Below are 17,320 nucleotides of genomic sequence, written 5' to 3'. Positions count from 1 at the left end.
GTTTGCGCCAGTTTTAAGACAGCTGCTACTTGAAGGCTGAATTCTATTTTTAAACAATTTAGTCAAAGATCTTCTGAAAAACACACAAAAAATATCAATTTTAATAAATAAAACACACTCCGCTTTGGGGCAATCAATATTATTAAAATGAGTCTAAATGTGGCTCATTTTTCTGCATTCATTACACACAGTACTGACTTTCTCTTTTGTCTTTAGCATGGTTTCCATAGTGCAGTGGTTTACATATTCGCCTGACGGGCAAAAGATCCCCAGGTTTAAACATATGTTGGCCTGGAGAGGGATGGGCGCCACCAGGCTGTACTTGCCCAAGACACACCACAGGACACAGTGCCCCTATGACCGACCATTGAACCCCATGATTACCCATATTGCCCGTGTTTGTAAACAAGTGTGACCTAGCTGAACTGCGTGTGCATTGTTGAAGCAAAATGGCAGAATTCATGTCAGTTTATAGCAGCCCGTTGACGCAAAAAGATCTTACATCATAACATTTTTATACAATGCGACTTTAATATCAAACAAACAAACTCTTTTTACAAATATTGACTTTTCAGTGCAACAACAAATGCAGGTAAAAAACTATACAGTTAAAGAAAAGGTAGTCATGAAAAAACACATCCGTAAAAACCACTGGAAACAGTGCTGTGCAAAAATAGTCATAAATTTTTCTTTCTATTTCTCCTCTTCTCCTTTTTCTTTCGCTCTCCTCTTTCTTTTTCTGTTAATTATCTTTTTCTATTTGTCTATTTCCTTATTTCTCTTTTTCTTTCTTTGTAGTCCTTTCGTTGTAGTTTTTACATCCCTCTTTTTCTCTCGTTTCTTTAGTGTTTCTTTCTCCCTTTTTTTCTCCTTTCCTTTTTGTCTTATCTCTCTCATTCTATTTCTCCCTTTTTCTATTTGTCTATTTTCTTTTTATATTTTTTTCTCTGTCTTTTTTACGTCCTTCTTTTCTCTCTCATTTTCTTTTCTTTTTTTTTAATTTTTTGGGGTCTTTTTTCCCCACTATGATTTATCTTTCTATTTCTCTCGATCTATTTTTTCATCCTCTCTTTTTATTTTCTTTTTCTTTCTTTATAGTCCTTTCTTTATTTGTTGGTTTTTACTTCCCTCTTTTTCTCTTGTGTCTTTAATTTTTCTTCCTTTCTTTTTTCTCCTTTCCTTTTTATCTTATCTCTCTCGTTCTTTTTTTATTTGTCTATTTTCTTCTCTCTTTATATTATTTTATATCTGTCTTTTTTTTACATCCCTCTTTTCTCCCTCTCAATTTTAAAAAAATAATCTTTCTTTTTTTCCCCACTCTTTTTATTTCTCTATCCATTTTTTTCCATTCTCTTTTTTATTTTCTTCTCCTTTTTTCATGCTCTTTTTCCTTCTCTTTCTCTTTCATTTTATGTTTCCTCTCATTTTCTTGATTCCCCCTTACTTCTAATCTACTAGTCCTGCCCCGTGAGAGTGTTTTTCTTTCTATCACGTGGCCCTTGAGCACAGACGAGTTCAACACCACTGACTGAGAGTAGATATTATGCTTGGATGCCTTCAAAGAGCAACCCGATGTTGTATGTTCATGAACTTTATTAGCAAACCGTAGCAGCAGAAGATAAATAGACAGGCGGAGAGTATTTACATGGTTACAAAAAAGCTTTCCATTCCCAATCATGGATTTTCGTCGGGAATCTTGTCCTGAATGGCGCGCGCCGCCAGTTTTCGGCAATGCAAGAGAACGGAAATCGGGTGGATCAATGAGAACAGGACCAGCACCGACATCGCGATGTTGACCTGGGAGCGAATATCAAAGACGTGATTAAACGTGGAGAAAGGAATGAGAGAGAGGAATGGACATAGAAAGAACAGAAAGAGGGATATATCTAGTTGTTGGTACTCACATATAAAGGGTTTCCGTCCAAAAGCGTTTCCACGATTACGAAGCAGGCGTACTGAAGCAAAGAGACGGCTGAGGCGAGAGTCACGATGAGGCCGTAAACTTTTCCGAAGTGACAGGCTGGAAAACTAACACGCGTACCGAATGAGCTTGTGAGGTGTCCTCTCGCAATCCGGTTTTAGGACGCCTAGCTGGAAATCGGCGATACGTTTTACGGTCACGTTCAAAGTACCGAGAGACGCCGAGCCCTACGCGATTTTGAATCCGTTAAGGCCAAGTTGAAAACGGATACATCAAATATTTTCTGTTTTGATGGTTATTTAAGTATTTAAAGGTAGTGTGTGTTATTTAAAACCCTCTAGTGGTGAAAAAAAACATTATAAAACACGATTGGTTTTACCTAGCTCTAACCAAAACAGTCATTTTAAACCACGCTCAAACCATTATCCTATCTCCAATCAAAACCCTAGCTACAACCAAAACCCTTAGGCCTCAACCCCTGACTCTAGCTACAACCAGTCTCTCACTCTAGCTTCAACCTGAACCCCACCGCTAACCAAAACCCAAACCAAAATTTTTAAGCCTTAATCCCTAACCCTTGCCACAACCAAAACCCTAACCTAAGCTTTAACCCTAACCATACCTCTAACCAAAACCCTAACCTTGGCACAAACCAAAACCTTAATAAGCCTCTAAACCCTAGTGCAAACCAAAACCCTAACCCAAACTCCAACCAAAACCCTAACCTTTGTTTCAACTTGAACCCTACCTCCAACCCTAACCTTAGCTTTAACCCTAACCATACCTCTGACAAAAACCCTAACCTTAGCGCAAACCAAAACCTTAACCATGAGCCTCTAAACCTAGCGCTAACCAAAACCTTAACCATGAGCCTCTAAACCTAGCGCTAACCAAAACCCTAACCTTAGCTCCAACCAAAACCTAAACCCTAGCCTTAATGCTCACCAAAACCCTAACCTTTGCTTCAACCTGAACCCTCCCCTTAGCTTTAACCCTAACCATACCTCTAACCAAAACCTTGGCGCCAACCAAAACCTTAACCATAAGCCTCTAACCCAGGGGTGGCTAACCTGGTCCTGGAGAGTCACATGTCCTGCGTGAAAATTGGCGTCACCTGTGTTGGAGCAGAGAAACCTTCAAAACATGCAGGATGTCCGGCTCTCCAGGACCCTAGCTCCAACCAAAACCTGAACCCTAGCCTTAATGCCAACCAAAACCCCAACCTTAGCTCCAACTTGAACCCTACCTCTAACCAGAACCCTATCCCTAGTTCTAACCCAAAATTTTAAGCCTGAACCCCTGCCCCTTGCGACAACCAAAACGCTAACCTTAGCTCTACCTCTAACCAAAACCCTAACCTTAGCGCCAGCCAAAACCTTCACCATAAGCCTCTAACCCTAGCCCTAACCAAATCCCTAACCATAGCTCCAACCCTAGGCCTAGCTCCAACCAAAACCTTAACCATAAGCCCTAATTCCAACCAAAATCCTAACCCTATGTACTACATTCACATCTGTACATAGAAATTTAAAATTGTTCCTATGTACAAAAAAGTATGAGAAAATGGATTGATTCCTTTGAATGGTAAAAGAAAAAAACTTTAGATACTGAAAAGCAGGACATTAAAATGAAGTTTTCTCCAAAAATATTTTGGGGAAAACACATGACAACTGTACATTTACATTTTAATGAATTTATATCAGTTGAGAAATAATTTCATTCTTTTTAACTTTTAAAACTAAATATGTGATCATTATCGAGTGAAAAAGTCTACTCACGCCACGCTGACGAAAGCCGCAAGAGTGCCTTGCAAGAAGGCGCGCGTCAGCACTTGCATGACGAAGGTGAAGTACTGCAGGGGTAGCACGGGGATGGCGGCACAGATTGAAAACCCGAGTGCCAAAAACGCCGCCAGGAAGAGAGAGACGATGGTGGAATTCAATTCCGCCTCCTGAATGTCCATCCCTACACACCATAGGTAAGAAGAAACAGTTACCGTATTTTCTGTGACCTCAAAATATAGCATTTTCTCATTTTTCCATATAAGGCGTACTGGACTATAAGGCTCATAAAATTGATGTTCAACCAGATTTGCCCTGTATTTGGCTTTATCTTCCCATCAACTCTTTTGATGTCTCGATCCCTGCTCAAGAAAAGCAACCCCGAAACATGACGCTACCACCACCATGTTTGACTTTGGGGATGGTGTTTTCGGGGTGGTGTGCTGTGTAAGGAATACTGAACTATAAGGCACATGAAGTTGATGTTCTGCCAGAATTGCCCTGTATTTGGCTTTATCTTCCCATCAACTCTTTGGATGTCTCAATCCTTGCTCAAGAAATGCAACCACTAAGCATGATGCTACCACCACCATGTTTGACAGTGGGGGATGGTGTTTTCAGGGTCATGTGCTGTGTAAGGAATACTGGACTATAAGGCACATAAAATGTATGTTCTGCCAGAATAGCCCTGTATTTGGCTTTATCTTCCCATCAACTCTTTTGATGTCTCAATCCCTGCTCAAGAAAAGCAACCCCCAAACATGATGCTACCACCACCATGTTTGACAGTGGGGATGGTGTTTTCGGGGTCATGTTCTGTGTAAGGAATACTGGACTATAAGGCACATGAAATTGATGTTCCGCAAGAATTGCCCTGTATTAGAATCCATCCACCTTCCCATCAATTCTATTGACTTCTCAATCCCAGCTCAAGAAAAGCAACCTCAAAACATGATGCTACCACCACCATGTTTGACAGTGGGGATGGTGTTTTCGGGGTCATGTGCTGTGTAAGGCATATTGCACTGTATTAGAATCCATCCACCTTCCCATTGACTCTATTGATGTCTCAATCCCTGCTCAAGAAAAGCAACCCTGAAACATGATGCTACCACCACCACGATTGACAGTGGGGATGATGTTTTCAGATTTATAGGTTGTGTAAGGCGTACTGGCCTATAAGACACATGAAAAAATATGTATAACAGTCCAAAGCAAAAATAGAAAGGTAATCTTTCATTAGGAAAAAAAATCTTCCATGCAACAAGAAAAAAAAACACTGGATCGCTTGCTAATATTATCACTAATTCTATTTCTTGGGGCTAAGGTCTGCCAAATTGTAATCTGTGTAGCCCATTGACACTCTTTGGATGCTTTGGTACAGTAGAAACAGGAGGTGAGGTGCCGTGAACAGGTATGTATCACAAATATCTCCAGCTAGCTAGTCTAAAGTAATCCGTGCCAAGGGACTACCTACCTTTATCCCGGTATTTGCGCTTCAGTCTGTCCATGATGAAGCCGTTCCATGGAGCGCACAATACGGCACACAGTTGGGTGAAAGCGAAAGCGTTGATATAATCGCTCACTGAAATCATAGCGGAAGAACAAATTACACAAGAACATCTTTCATAAGTTTGAGGTTCAACTTCACATTTTAAATGACGCTTTCTAAAGGAAATCGGTTGTCTCCTGCTCTGGTTGCTGGGGCAGCATCCTCAGCAGAAGCCCAGACCTCCCTGACCTCAGCCTCATTATCCCACTCATCCGATGGGATCTTGAGATGTTCCCAAGAGATAGTCTCTTTGCCATGTCCTGGGTTGTCCTTAAGGTTTCCTCACCTAGGAGTTCTCCAGGAGGTATTCAAACCATCTAGATCCTTAGGATAAGCGAGCTTTTCACCACATCTCAGACTCGGAGAAGAAACCCAAATTGACTGAAGAATTAAGAGTTTGCCTTTGGCCTCAGCTACTTCTACGTGACAACAAACAGGTCCATGATTCGCATGACTGCAGACTCTACACTGATCTGCCCGTCCATCTTCTCCTCATTCGTGAAAACCTGAACTTCTCCACTTGAGACAGGTGCTCATCCCTGACCCAGATAGGGTATGTCAATGTCATGGCATAGTACCATGATCTCAGATTCGGAGGTGTCAACTTCTCCAAAGACAGCTCAAAACCCAGTTAAAGAAGGCAACAGCACCACGTCCATTGCAAAAAGCAGTCATACGATGCTTATGACCCATTCAATCCCTTAGCTGCTCTTAGAATTTCTGTCACTAAGACTGTTCAGGACTTCATTTCCGGGAGTGTCCCCAGAGGACTTTCCGAGGACCACGTCTGAATGCTTTCTCTGTGCCCACAAAACACATTACGACTGATTGGGCAGACTCACATGCACTCTACATAGCAGGGGTGGCTAACCTGGTCCTGGAGTGCCGCACGTCCCCCATGTTTTGGAGGTTTCTCTGCTCCAACACAATTTTCAGCTTGTCATCAGGCTTTGTGAGAGCTTGATAAGGATCCAGGTGGTTGGAATCACCTGGATCGCAGCAGAGAAACCTCCAAAACATGCAGGACGTGCGGCTCTCCAGGACCAGATTAGCCACCCCTGCTACATACTGTGAACCTTGACCATACTAGTCTTCAATCTGAGATTTGACTTCCTGACTGACCTTTCTCTCCTGTATTGCTTGCTAGATCTTAGCAGGAAGGCTAAGGAGTGCGATTTCCTTCTGGTTGGAAGACAACCTTCTTTTAGGAAGAGGGACCACCACCTGAGTCTGCCAATCCAGTCTGGCAGAGGTCCACACGATGTTGCAGAAGCGCGTCTAACTACGACAGTCCACAACATCCAGAACCTTGGTGAACATTGGGTGGATAGGATCCCCTCCACCTTTGGGGCCTTGCCACTGAGAAGCTAAAAGACCAATTTTAAGGTCTTCAGACACTGCTACCTCTGAAGAAGTCGGTGGAATTGAGGAGATGTTCTCTCCACCGTTTCACGAAAGCACGGTTGGAGGTTTTACTGATGTGGCCCTAGATGATCCCATTTGTTGCTCTGAAAGGAGCTATCCATTCCTGGAGGTTTCGAAACATACCGACAGACGTGTCTCCGCCAGCGAGCAACTCCAGCGCGGGGTTGAGGGTGCCGATGAAAAGATAAATCCTCAGTTCGATCACGGAGAACCAGATGAGGCAAAAGAAGAAGAACCTGGACACGATACACTGGCGAAAGGTTTTTTCTGCCAGGAGAGAGAAACACCAACGTCAATGAGACGACTGCCACCGTTTTCATGCTACTACGTTGACTCGAACCCGGTTTTGGAGGCGGATTCGAGTCGAGCTCCGTTTGGTTCCCGGTCGCGTTCTCGTTCACGATCTTGTCTTCGGATTTCTTGCATTTGCTGCAGGACAACCTGCAACCTGAAAACCTGAAAGATGGAGGGATGGATGCCGTGATGAGTGGACAAATGAATAGTCATTTTTGGATGGATGGTAGGAGGAAGGAGGGGTGGTGGATGAATGAAGGATAGCCTGATGGATGAGTGTGTGTGTGTGTGAATGGGGAGATTTATGGATGAATAAGTGGGATGGATGGATGGATAGTTAAATGTCTGTCTTTCTGCCTTTCTCTTATTCATCTCTCATTTGTCTGTTCTTCTTTATCTTGGTCTCTTTCTTCATCTCTCATTTCTCTTTCTCCATTTCCTTCTTTTTTCTTCTGTATTTCTCTCTCGCTGTCTCTTTATTTGCCTCTTCCTATCTTCATTTCTCATTTGTCTGTTCCCCTGTCTCTTTTTGTTTCCCTCAATCACTCTTTTTCTCTTCTCTTTCTACATTTCCTTCATTTTTCTTCTGTATTTCCCTCTCTCTCGCTGTCTCTCTTTGCGTCTCTTCCTATCTTCTTCATCTCTCATTTGTCTGTTCCTCTTTATCTCGGTCTCTTTCTTAATCTCGCTTCTCTCTCTCCATTTCCTTTTTTTTCTTCTGTATTTCTCTCGACATTTCTTTTTGCCTCTTTCCATCTTCATCTCTCATTCATCCGTACCTCTCTCTCTTTGTTTCTTTAAATTTCTTTTTCCCTTCTCTCTCTTCATTTCCTTCTTTTTTTTCTTCTGTATTTCTCTCTCACTGTCTCTTTCTCAGTCTCTTCCTATCTTCATCTCTCATTTGTCTGTTCCTCTCTCTGTTTCCTGCTTTTTCTTTTTCTCTCTTACCTATCTCAAGCTACGTCTTTCTCTTCCCTGCAGTTCCTCTTTTCCTCTACTCTCTCATTTCTTTATTTTTCTCTTTCTCCCTCTCTGCCACTCTCTTACCCATCTCCTTCTTTCCCAATCTTCTCCTTTCCTCTTCTCATTTCTTTCTTTTTCTCTACTATCTTCTCTCTTTCTCCATTTCTTTCTTTTTCCTCTCTCTTGTCTCATTTCTTTCTGCCTCTCCTTCACTCCTACCTCTTTAATCTACTAGCCTGCTCACTACCACGAGAGCGACCCCGACGTGAACCGGGACCCGCGCGGTGTCGGGCATCGGTGGCGAGGTTTTTCTGTTCTTACCCGTAGGTGTAGCCAGGGGGCGGCGGGTAGGGGATGGCGCCCCTGGGAAGCAAGAAAAAGGTCCTGAGGAGGTGGATCAGGCTGCAGGCCGCCATGAAGAGAAAACTGCCTTTGATGGGGATGCCCGACTCGTACAAGAGCTGGAGGGGGGGGGGGCAGATACTCGCGGTCACTATATTGGAGGGGGGGCCGACCAGGGGAGGACCATTGGGATTCTACAGTAAAATTTTCTTGACCAGGGGTGTCAAACTCATTTGAACTCGGGGGCCACACGATAGAACAAACATTCTGTCGGGGGCCGGACGAGTAGATTAAAGAGAAAGAAAAAGAGAGATAAAGAAATAAGAGGAAAAGAAAAGGAGAGAGGGCGGGACAAAGAAAGAGAGAGAGGGAGAGAGCGTGAGAACAAAAAGAGATAAAAAAGAGAAGTCGTGAGAGAGGGGGAAAGAAAGGGAGCGGAAGAAAGAAATCCAAAGACAAATAGAAAGACAGGAGAGAAAAGAGAAAAGAAAGCGCGAAGGGTAGGAAGATAGAAAGAGAAAAGAGAGAAAAGGAAGTTAGAGCAAAAGAAGTTAAAGACACAGAGAGAGAAAGAGACAAAGAGCAACAAAGGAAGAGAAAAAGAGAGACACAGAGAGTGAAAGAGACAGAGAGTGGGAGAAGAGAGGGAGGGGGAGAGAGAGAGGGAGAGAGAGAAAAAAAAACAAGTACAGTGTCTTTGTTTGAGGTAACTTTCTTTGGCAACATCAAGTTGACATATTTCAACCTGCAGCTTGTTTTTCTCTTGCGCTTCTCTGAGTGTTGTCTCACGGGCCGGATTCAATCCCTTATCGGGCCGCCTGTTTGACACCTGTGTTCCTTTCTTTCCTTCCTTCCTTTCTTTGGTTTTCTTTCTTTCTTCCCCCCTCCCATTCGACATTCCTTTGTCCTTTCTTTCTCTCTTTCTTTCCTACTTCCCCTCCTTTCTATCTCTTTTTCCTTTCTCCCTCCCATCTTACATTTCTTCCTACCTTTCTCTCTTTGGTTTTCTTTTTCTTCCCCCCTCCCAACTGACATTCCTTCTTCCTTTCCTTCTCTCTTTCTTCCTTTCTTTCCTACCCCCCTCATACATTCCTTTCTTTCCTCCCTCACATCCTACATTCCTTCCTTCCTTTCTCTCTTTGGTTTTCTTTATTTCTTCCCCCCTCCCATCTGACATTCATTCTTCCTTTCCTTCTCTCTTTCTTCCTTTCTTTCCTACCTCCCCTCATACATTTCTTTCTTTCTCTTTCCTTTCTCCCTCTCATCCTTCACTCCTTCCTTTCTCTCATTGGTTTTCTTTCTTTCCCCCTCCCATCTGACATTCCTTCTTCTTTTCCTTCTCTCTTTCTTCCTTTCTTTCCTACCTCCCCTCATACATTCCTTTCTTTCCTCCCTCACATCCTACATTCCTTCCTTCCTTTCTCTCTTTGGTTTTCTTTATTTCTTCCCCCCTCCCATCTGACATTATTTCTTCCTTTCCTTCTCTCTTTCTTTCTTTCCTACCTCTCCTCATACATTACTTTCTTTCTCTTTCTTTTCTCCCTCCCATCCTACACTCCTTCCTTTCTCTCTTTGGTTTTCTTTCTTTCTTCACCCCCTTCCATCCAGCATTCCTTCTTCCTTTCCTTCTCTCTTTCTTCCTTTCTTTTCTACCCTCTAGATGGCATACATTCCTTTCTTTTTCTTTCCTCCCTCACATCTTACATTCCTTCCTTTCTTCCTTCCTACTTTCTCGTTCCCGTTTTCCCTTCTTTTTCTCCTTTTATCTCTTTCTTCCTTTCCTGCTCTTTCATTCTCACATTCTTTTTCTCCCTTTCTCTCTTACTTCACTTTGTCTCTTTCTTTCACTGTCTTTTTCTTTCCTTCTATCCTACTTGTTCTTTCTCTCTCATTCTTTCCTCTTTTTCCCTCTCTTCCTCCTCTCTACTCAGTTCCGATTCATTTTATCCCTCCGCACTAAAAACTAGCAAAGGTAGTTTGACGCTTGAAAAAAAAAAAGGGGGGCTTTGAGAGACCCGGAAGAAAGACACTCACCTTGATGATGAGGAAGACGACCGCAGAAGAATGATAGGAGCCGCTTAAGACGGTGATGATGGTGGAACGATGATCCCCGAACAGATTGGCCACCTTCGAGACCAGACAGCAAATATATGAGCAAAATAATGCTAAGAAGAAGAAACAACAAAGGGTCAATGACACTCCTTAACAGTAGATGGCAATGATGCCCTGCTTGATCTCTTCTCCCTGTTCAGTCAGTGGGACCACATCTCATTCTATTGGGATTTTCTTGGTTTTATTTCCCTTTTTCTGCCCGTAATAATGGGTTCTGAGAAATTAAGTGCTAAAGGGCGCTGTCAGAGGGTAGAATAGACCGTTTAAAAATGTTAAGAGTTTTAGCATTTTCCTCGCGTATTAATCTTCGTTAACTACACAATTAAATAATAATTGATATCGAGGTACACGCTTAATAACATTGAAAATTTCCGGCTATCTTGCATTAAATCGTGGCGGTTATAAAAGTAGTTTAAGGGGTCGCTTATGTGCAATGTAGGCTTATATGCAGGTACATACAATATTTGAATTATTTTTGATTTTGCTGGTGATTTTTAGTTTTGCAGACTCACCAGCTTTCCCTTAAAGATATTCTACTCTCTTAGGACTGAACAAGTTAGGTTCGGATCAAATTATTTCACAAGCAATACACTAGGTCACTCCAGAGGGGAAAATGCCCACACAAAACTGGACTGCACTTTTGGTTTTGCGGACTCAGCAGCCTTTTCTCAGAAAGACATTCCACCCTCCCAGACCAGAACTACATTGAATATCAACACCCTCTTTTACAGGCAGTCTGGGAAGTTACCTCATATATAAAAACTGCCCAAAAATTGACTCGACATTTTTGGTTTTGCTGACTTGGCAGCTTTCCCAGAAAGACATTCTACTCTCTTGTAGAGCATTCAAAATTGGGTCGGAATTTTGTTTTGCAGCGTCATAACAGTAAAAACACGTGGATTGAGTTCAATGTTTTAACTCTGGTGGCAACTGGGCGTGAGGTTTTATCTCCCATTTGCCGTTTTTCCGGAAAAGACATTCTACTCTCTCCATCGGGAGTCTTACTTTTTAGCTTTTCTGTTCTCACGTGAATCTGCCAAAAAGGGAATCTACGCTCGAATATGGCGCCCAGACATTCTAGTTTATTCACTCACCTGTATATTGGTAATCAAGAATATTCTGCCGGCCACAGCGATCAGGGGTAGCGCAGGGAAGAGCAGCAGCGATAAGGCTGATATGAAAATGGGGAAAGTTAGAAGCGTGGACGGACATTCGTTCCATCATCGGTTTATTGGAAATGCACGCTCCTGACCTGGAGTTGAGAAGGCCAGCATCAAGGTACCCGTCAAATAAAGACATCTGGAGGGGGGGATACAAAAGACCCTCTCATCCTGGTTTTGTAGACACGGCATCAGATTTTGGTACTTACATTCCTACCAGCCGCACGACCAAAGAGCCGAAGCGGTCGAAGATGAAGCCGGTGAGAAGAGTGAGGAAATTGTTCATGACGGAGGCGGCCGTGAAGACCCCAGATAACTGCTCGTCCTGCCCGCTGCAATCTGAAACGAACAGAGGGGGCTTTGATTTGCTATTCGATGGGGAAAAAGGGGACCGCTCTCTAAAATACTAGAGAGAGAAACAGAAAAAGAAAGAGTAAGAGAGAAAAAGCAAGACAAAACAGAAAAGGACAAAAAGAGTACAAAAAAATAAGAGGGAAAGAGTTAGAGAGAGAGAGAGAATAAATGATAAAGACAGTGAGATAGAAAAGTAGAGAGAGGGTGTAAAGGACACAGAAAAAAAGAGGGAGAAAGAGTGCAAAAGACACAGAAAAAGACAGAGAGAAGGAATGATTAAGACAGAATGAAAGAGAGCAAGAGAAAGAGGGAATAAATGATTAGGACAGGGAGAAAAAAGTTAAGAAAGAGTGCAAAAGACAGAGAAAGAATGATTAAGACAGAATGAAAGAATGAAAGAGTAGGAGAAAGGGAGAATAAATGATTAAGACAGAAAGTAGAGAAAGCGTACAAAATATAAAAAGGGAAAGAGAAAGACAGGCTGAAGGAATGATTAAGACGGAATGAAAGAGTGAAAGGGAGCGTGAGAAAGAGGGGATAAATGATTAAGACATAAGAGAAAAGTTAAGAAAGAGTGCAAAAGACAGAAAGAGGGAAAGACAGAGAGAAAGAATGATTAAGATAGAATGAAAGAGAGAGAGAGGGAGAATAAATGATTAAGACAGTGAGAGAGAATAGAGAGAGAGTGTAAAGGACACAGAGAAAGAGAGAGAAGGAATGATTAAGACAGAATGAAAGAGGGAGAAAGAGGGAATAAATGATTAAGACAGAGAGAGAAAAGTTGGGAAAGAGTGCAAAATACAGAAAGAGAGAAAGACAGAGAGAAAGAATGATTAGATAGATAGATACCTTATTCATCCCCGCAGGGAAGTTCACAAGACAGAAAGAGAGGGAGAAAGGGAATAAATGATTAAGACAGAGAGAGAAAGTAGAGAAAGCGTGCAAAAGATATAAAGAGAAAGGGAAAGAGAGGATGAAGGAATGATTAAGACAGAATGAAAGAGTGAAAGAGAGGGAATAAATGATTAAGACAGAGAGAAAGTAGAGAAAGCGTGCACAACATATAAAGAGAAAGGGAAAGAGAAAGACAGGATGAAGGAATGATTAAGACGGAATGAAAGAGTGAAAGGGAGCGTGAGAAAGAGGGAATAAATGATTAAGACAGAGAGAAAAGTTAAGAAAGAGTGTGAAAGAGAGGGAAAGACAGAGAAAGAATGATTAAGACAGAATGAAAGAGTGAAAGAGAGGGAGAAAGAGGGAATAAATGATTAAGAGAGAGAGAGAAAGTAGGGAAAGCGTGCAAAACAAAGAGAAAGGGAAAGAGAGAAAGACAGAATGAAGGAATGATTAAGGCAGAATGAAAGAGCGTGAGAAAGAGGGAATAAATGATTAAGACAGAGAGAGAAAAGTTAAAGAGTGCAAGAGACAGAAAGAGAGGTGAAGACAGAGAGAAGAAATGATTAAGACAGAATGAAAGAAAGTGAGGGAATACATGATTAAGACAGAGAGAGAAAAGTAGAGAAAGAGTGAGGGAAAGACAGAGAGAGGGAGGGAAAAAGAGAAAGACAGAGAAGGAATGATTAAGACAGAACGAAAGAGAAAACAAGAGAAGAAAGAAAGAAAAATGAAGACACAAAAAGAAAGAAAACGAGAAAAAGAAAAAAATGATTGAAAGAAAAAATGAGGGGGGAAAAAGAAGGTGAGAAAAGAGAGAAAGAGACAAAAAAGAAAGATAGGAGGTAATGGAAGAAGAGTCCAACACACACAAACACAAAAAAAAAGAAAAAAAATCAAAATGACCCATCAGCGGTCTATTTTCCAAACAGGCACCTCAGCCGTCCTCAGGGGGGCGCCACAGTCGTAGGAAACGGAAAGCAGAGAGGCAAAAAAGGGCAACACCGACCTAAGACTGGCGTGCCGTCCTGGAGCGTGTCGTTGAAGCAGTGTTGGCCGAAGAAAGCCTCGGTCTTCAAGATGAAGACCAGCGAGGCCCACCCGAACACGATGCCGGCAAAACACAGGCACTCCAGCATCCCCGTCGCCAGGGTGACCGCCTGCCGGACCTCCAATCTTTTCGGGGACATCGTCTACGATTCTTCTTTTTCTCTAAAAGACGAAAGACGTCAGGGACCGTCGCCGAGGAATCGAAGACGCGCGGGTGGAATCGATCGCGCGTGTAACTTGTCGTGATCGGCGGGATCGGAAATACTAGACCCATTCCGGGCAAACTACGGCCTGCGGCCCACACGCGGCCCGGCAGATGGTGCTCATTGGCCCTTTGTGTCGCTACAACAAAAATACTACTACAGAAAAAAAAAACATAAAATTTTGGGTTTAAAAAAAAAAGAAAACTTTATTAGATATTATTTTGCTTTCATTCTGAAAAGAAATATCTACCTTAGAAGTACTACAGAAATACGACCACAGTAATGATATGATTCAAACTACAGAAACATGACAACAGAAGTACTGCATATACAACAGCAGAAATATAAAAAAATACTCAAAAAAGACTACAAAAATAATGCAAAGGAAATTCTTTTACATAAATGCGAGAAAAATACCACTACAGCAGTACTATAATTCAAAAATACTACTACAGAAACATGACCACAGAAGTACTGCATATACAACAGCAGAAATATTAAAAAATACTCTAAAAAGACTACAAAAAGAATGCAAAGGAAATACTTTTACATAAATGCGAGAAAAATACACTACAGCAGTACTATATTTCAAAAATACTACTACAGAAGTACTGCATATACAACAGCAGAAATATAAAAAAAATACTCAAAAAAGACTACAAAAATAATGCAAAGGAGATTCTTTTACATAAATGCGAGAAAAATACCACTACAGCAGTACTATATTTCAAAAATACTACTACAGAAACATGACAACAGAATAGCAGAAATATTACAAAATACTCAAAAAAGACTACAAAAATACAAAAGAAATACTTTTACATAAATGCAAGAAAAATACCATTAAAACAGTACAATAATTCAAAAATTCTACTACAGAAATATAACAACAGGATTACTACAAAAATACAACCAGAATAACTGTACAAAATACTGCAGATATACTAAAAACGTTCGACTATGGAATTACTCCAAAAATACTACCTCGGAAATATTCTGACACTAGAAAAGTACTATGGCAATACTATGAAGATAAACTACAGAAATAGCAAATAAATATATAAATACAGTAATACTACAAAACTAAATAACAAATGTAGTGTTTGAAACAAGGTCCTAATATAATTGTGACATTTTCAAAGCCAAATGAAAATAGAAAGATATAAAACCCATAGAACTTCTGCATGTCTATTTATTCGTATATGAGAAGTTGTCAATGTCACCAGGAGGGTCGCCCCGAAGTCGACGGGGCCCCCGACTCCAAATCCGCCCCCGCCCCGCACGGTACTGACCTTCGGTGAGGTTCTCGTCGGATGTCGTGGAGAGCGACCGAATCTCCTCCTTTTATCCTCGTCCGACCGTCGAAACACGTGCGCCGGCATCTTATCGCGCGCAAAAAATGTCAATGATGCGGGTAAACAAGTCACGTTTGCAGGGGAGGGGGGACAAATACCTGCTAGTATCCGTCGATACCGACGCCGTACTGTTTTTGCTCGGACGTTTCGGGATCAGCGAATCGTGGAAGCCTCCGCCGCCGCTCGGGCGAGTTTGGAATAGGACGGGGGTCTCAGGGGAGAGAAGGAGAGAGAAAGAAAGAGAACAAGAATGAGTGAAAGAAAAAGAGTAAGAGAGAAGAAGAGAAGAGAGAAAGCGAGAGGAAAAGAGAGAAAGAGGAGAGAGAAAACACGCAAAGAGAGAAAGAGAGACAGAAAAAGAGGAAGTGATAGAAACATAGCTAAAAGAGAGAGAGAGAGAGAGAGGGAAAGGAAAGAAATGGAGAAAGAAAAAGCAGCATAGGGAAAGAAGAACAAAATGGAGAAAGAAAGAGAGCAGGAAAGAGAATTAGAGGGTGAAATCGAGAGAGATTGAGCAAAAGAGAATCAAAAAGAAAGAAATTAACGAGAGAATCAGAGAAATAGAGAGAGAGGGAGAGAAAGGAAAGAAATGGGGAAAGAAAGAGAAAGAAACTAAGAGTAAGAAAAAAAGGAAAAAAAATCAAAGAGAAAGGAAAACAATTGAGAAAGAAAGAGCATCATAGAGTGAGAGAAAATGACAAAATAGAGAAAGAAAGAGAAAAACAGAAAAAAGGGACAAGCAAGAAAGGGCAAAAGAGAAAATAAGAGAATCGGAGAAATAGAGAAAGAAAGGAAAGAAATGGAGAAAGAGAAACAAAGAGGAAGAAACTAAGTGAGAAAAAAATAAAAGAGAAAGGAAAGAAATGGAGAAATAAAAAGCAGCATAAAGTGAGAGAAAAGAACAAAATAGAGAAAGAGAAAAAAGAAAGGGCAAAAGAGAAACAAAGAGGAATAAAATAAAATAAAATCAGAGAGAAATGGAGAGAAAAAAGACAGAGCAAGAAAGGAAAAAGGAGGGAGAGAAAAAGTAAATAGGAAATACAGCGACAGTACCTTTGTGAATGGCATCTGGCTTTGGACACATCCAGTGGACATATTTCAAACTGCAGCTCGTTTTTCTCTTTCACTTCTCTCAGCGTTGTCCCGCCGGATCCGGCCCGCAGGCCGCACTTTCGGCACCGGTCTTTTAGGGACTAAAAGTGTTTCTTAAACAACTACATTGCAAGCTTTAACAGTATATGAAAAAAATACAAATTTTTGTAGTACAACTGCTTTAGAATGAAAAAAAGTACACAAAATACAAATACTGTCTAACAAAGTCAGTAAAAATAAGAAGCCCTTATGGTGCTGTTGCCATAGCGACAACGGATTTACAGGTTTTTGTCCAGGAACAAAAACATGTTTGCTCTCTGCAGTCTTAGCTATTGTCATGTGTTCATGTAAATGTGTGGTGTTGCTAAAGTAAGAGACCAACTTACCACACAAATTCCACCTGGCAAAGTCTTTTTTTTCTGTCGTTGAAAATAAATGTCCAAAATGGTCTCTGCTTCCTGTTTGTCATCTTTAGCCTCAGGTAGGGATGGGCAGGCAGGTTGCAGCAGCAGGCCGGGTAGGCAGAGTTGCTAAAAGGGGGAGTTGCCGAGGGCTCCATGTGTGTGTGAATGAGTGAGTGAGTGTAGAGAGAGAGAGGTAGAGAGAGAAGTAGAGAGAAAGAAGGGCCCGAGTGCCACATACAGGATATATACATATATTCCTATCTTTTTGTTACTTTCTTTCCATTTCTGTCCATCCCTTTTCTGTCTCTCTCTCTTTCTCTCTCTCCATTTCATTCACTGTCTTCTATTTCTCTCTTTCTCTTCATCTTTCTCCAGTACTCCCTCTTTCTCTCCATCCCTCTTGCTCTATTTCTGTCTC

The 17,320-nt window shown here is 41.6% G+C and overlaps 1 protein-coding gene across 1 annotated transcript; it reads right to left on the bottom strand.

The window, feature by feature from the left end:
• Nucleotides 1–1,594: 1,594 nt before the first annotated feature.
• LOC148348670 (equilibrative nucleobase transporter 1-like) lies at nt 1,595–15,544 on the bottom strand. The gene is made up of 14 exons (XM_088322005.1): nt 15,505–15,544; nt 15,344–15,433; nt 13,808–14,010; nt 11,760–11,889; nt 11,643–11,689; nt 11,485–11,561; nt 10,313–10,405; nt 8,258–8,397; nt 7,020–7,135; nt 6,803–6,946; nt 5,180–5,287; nt 3,700–3,886; nt 1,905–2,028; nt 1,595–1,797 (listed from the first exon to the last, which is right to left on the bottom strand). Exons 3-14 carry the CDS (start codon nt 13,986–13,988, stop codon nt 1,675–1,677), a joined length of 1,470 nt encoding a protein of 489 aa, XP_088178131.1. The 5' UTR covers nt 13,989–14,010; nt 15,344–15,433; nt 15,505–15,544; the 3' UTR covers nt 1,595–1,674.
• Nucleotides 15,545–17,320: the final 1,776 nt, after the last annotated feature.

This window comes from Urocampus carinirostris, chromosome 18, assembly GCF_059441175.1.
Source record: "Urocampus carinirostris isolate Australia breed hairy pipefish chromosome 18, RoL_Ucar_1.0, whole genome shotgun sequence".
Taxonomy (NCBI): Eukaryota; Metazoa; Chordata; class Actinopteri; order Syngnathiformes; family Syngnathidae; genus Urocampus; species Urocampus carinirostris.
The sequence above is the reverse complement of the archived record's forward strand: the minus strand, read 5'-3'. Positions and strand labels throughout refer to the sequence as shown.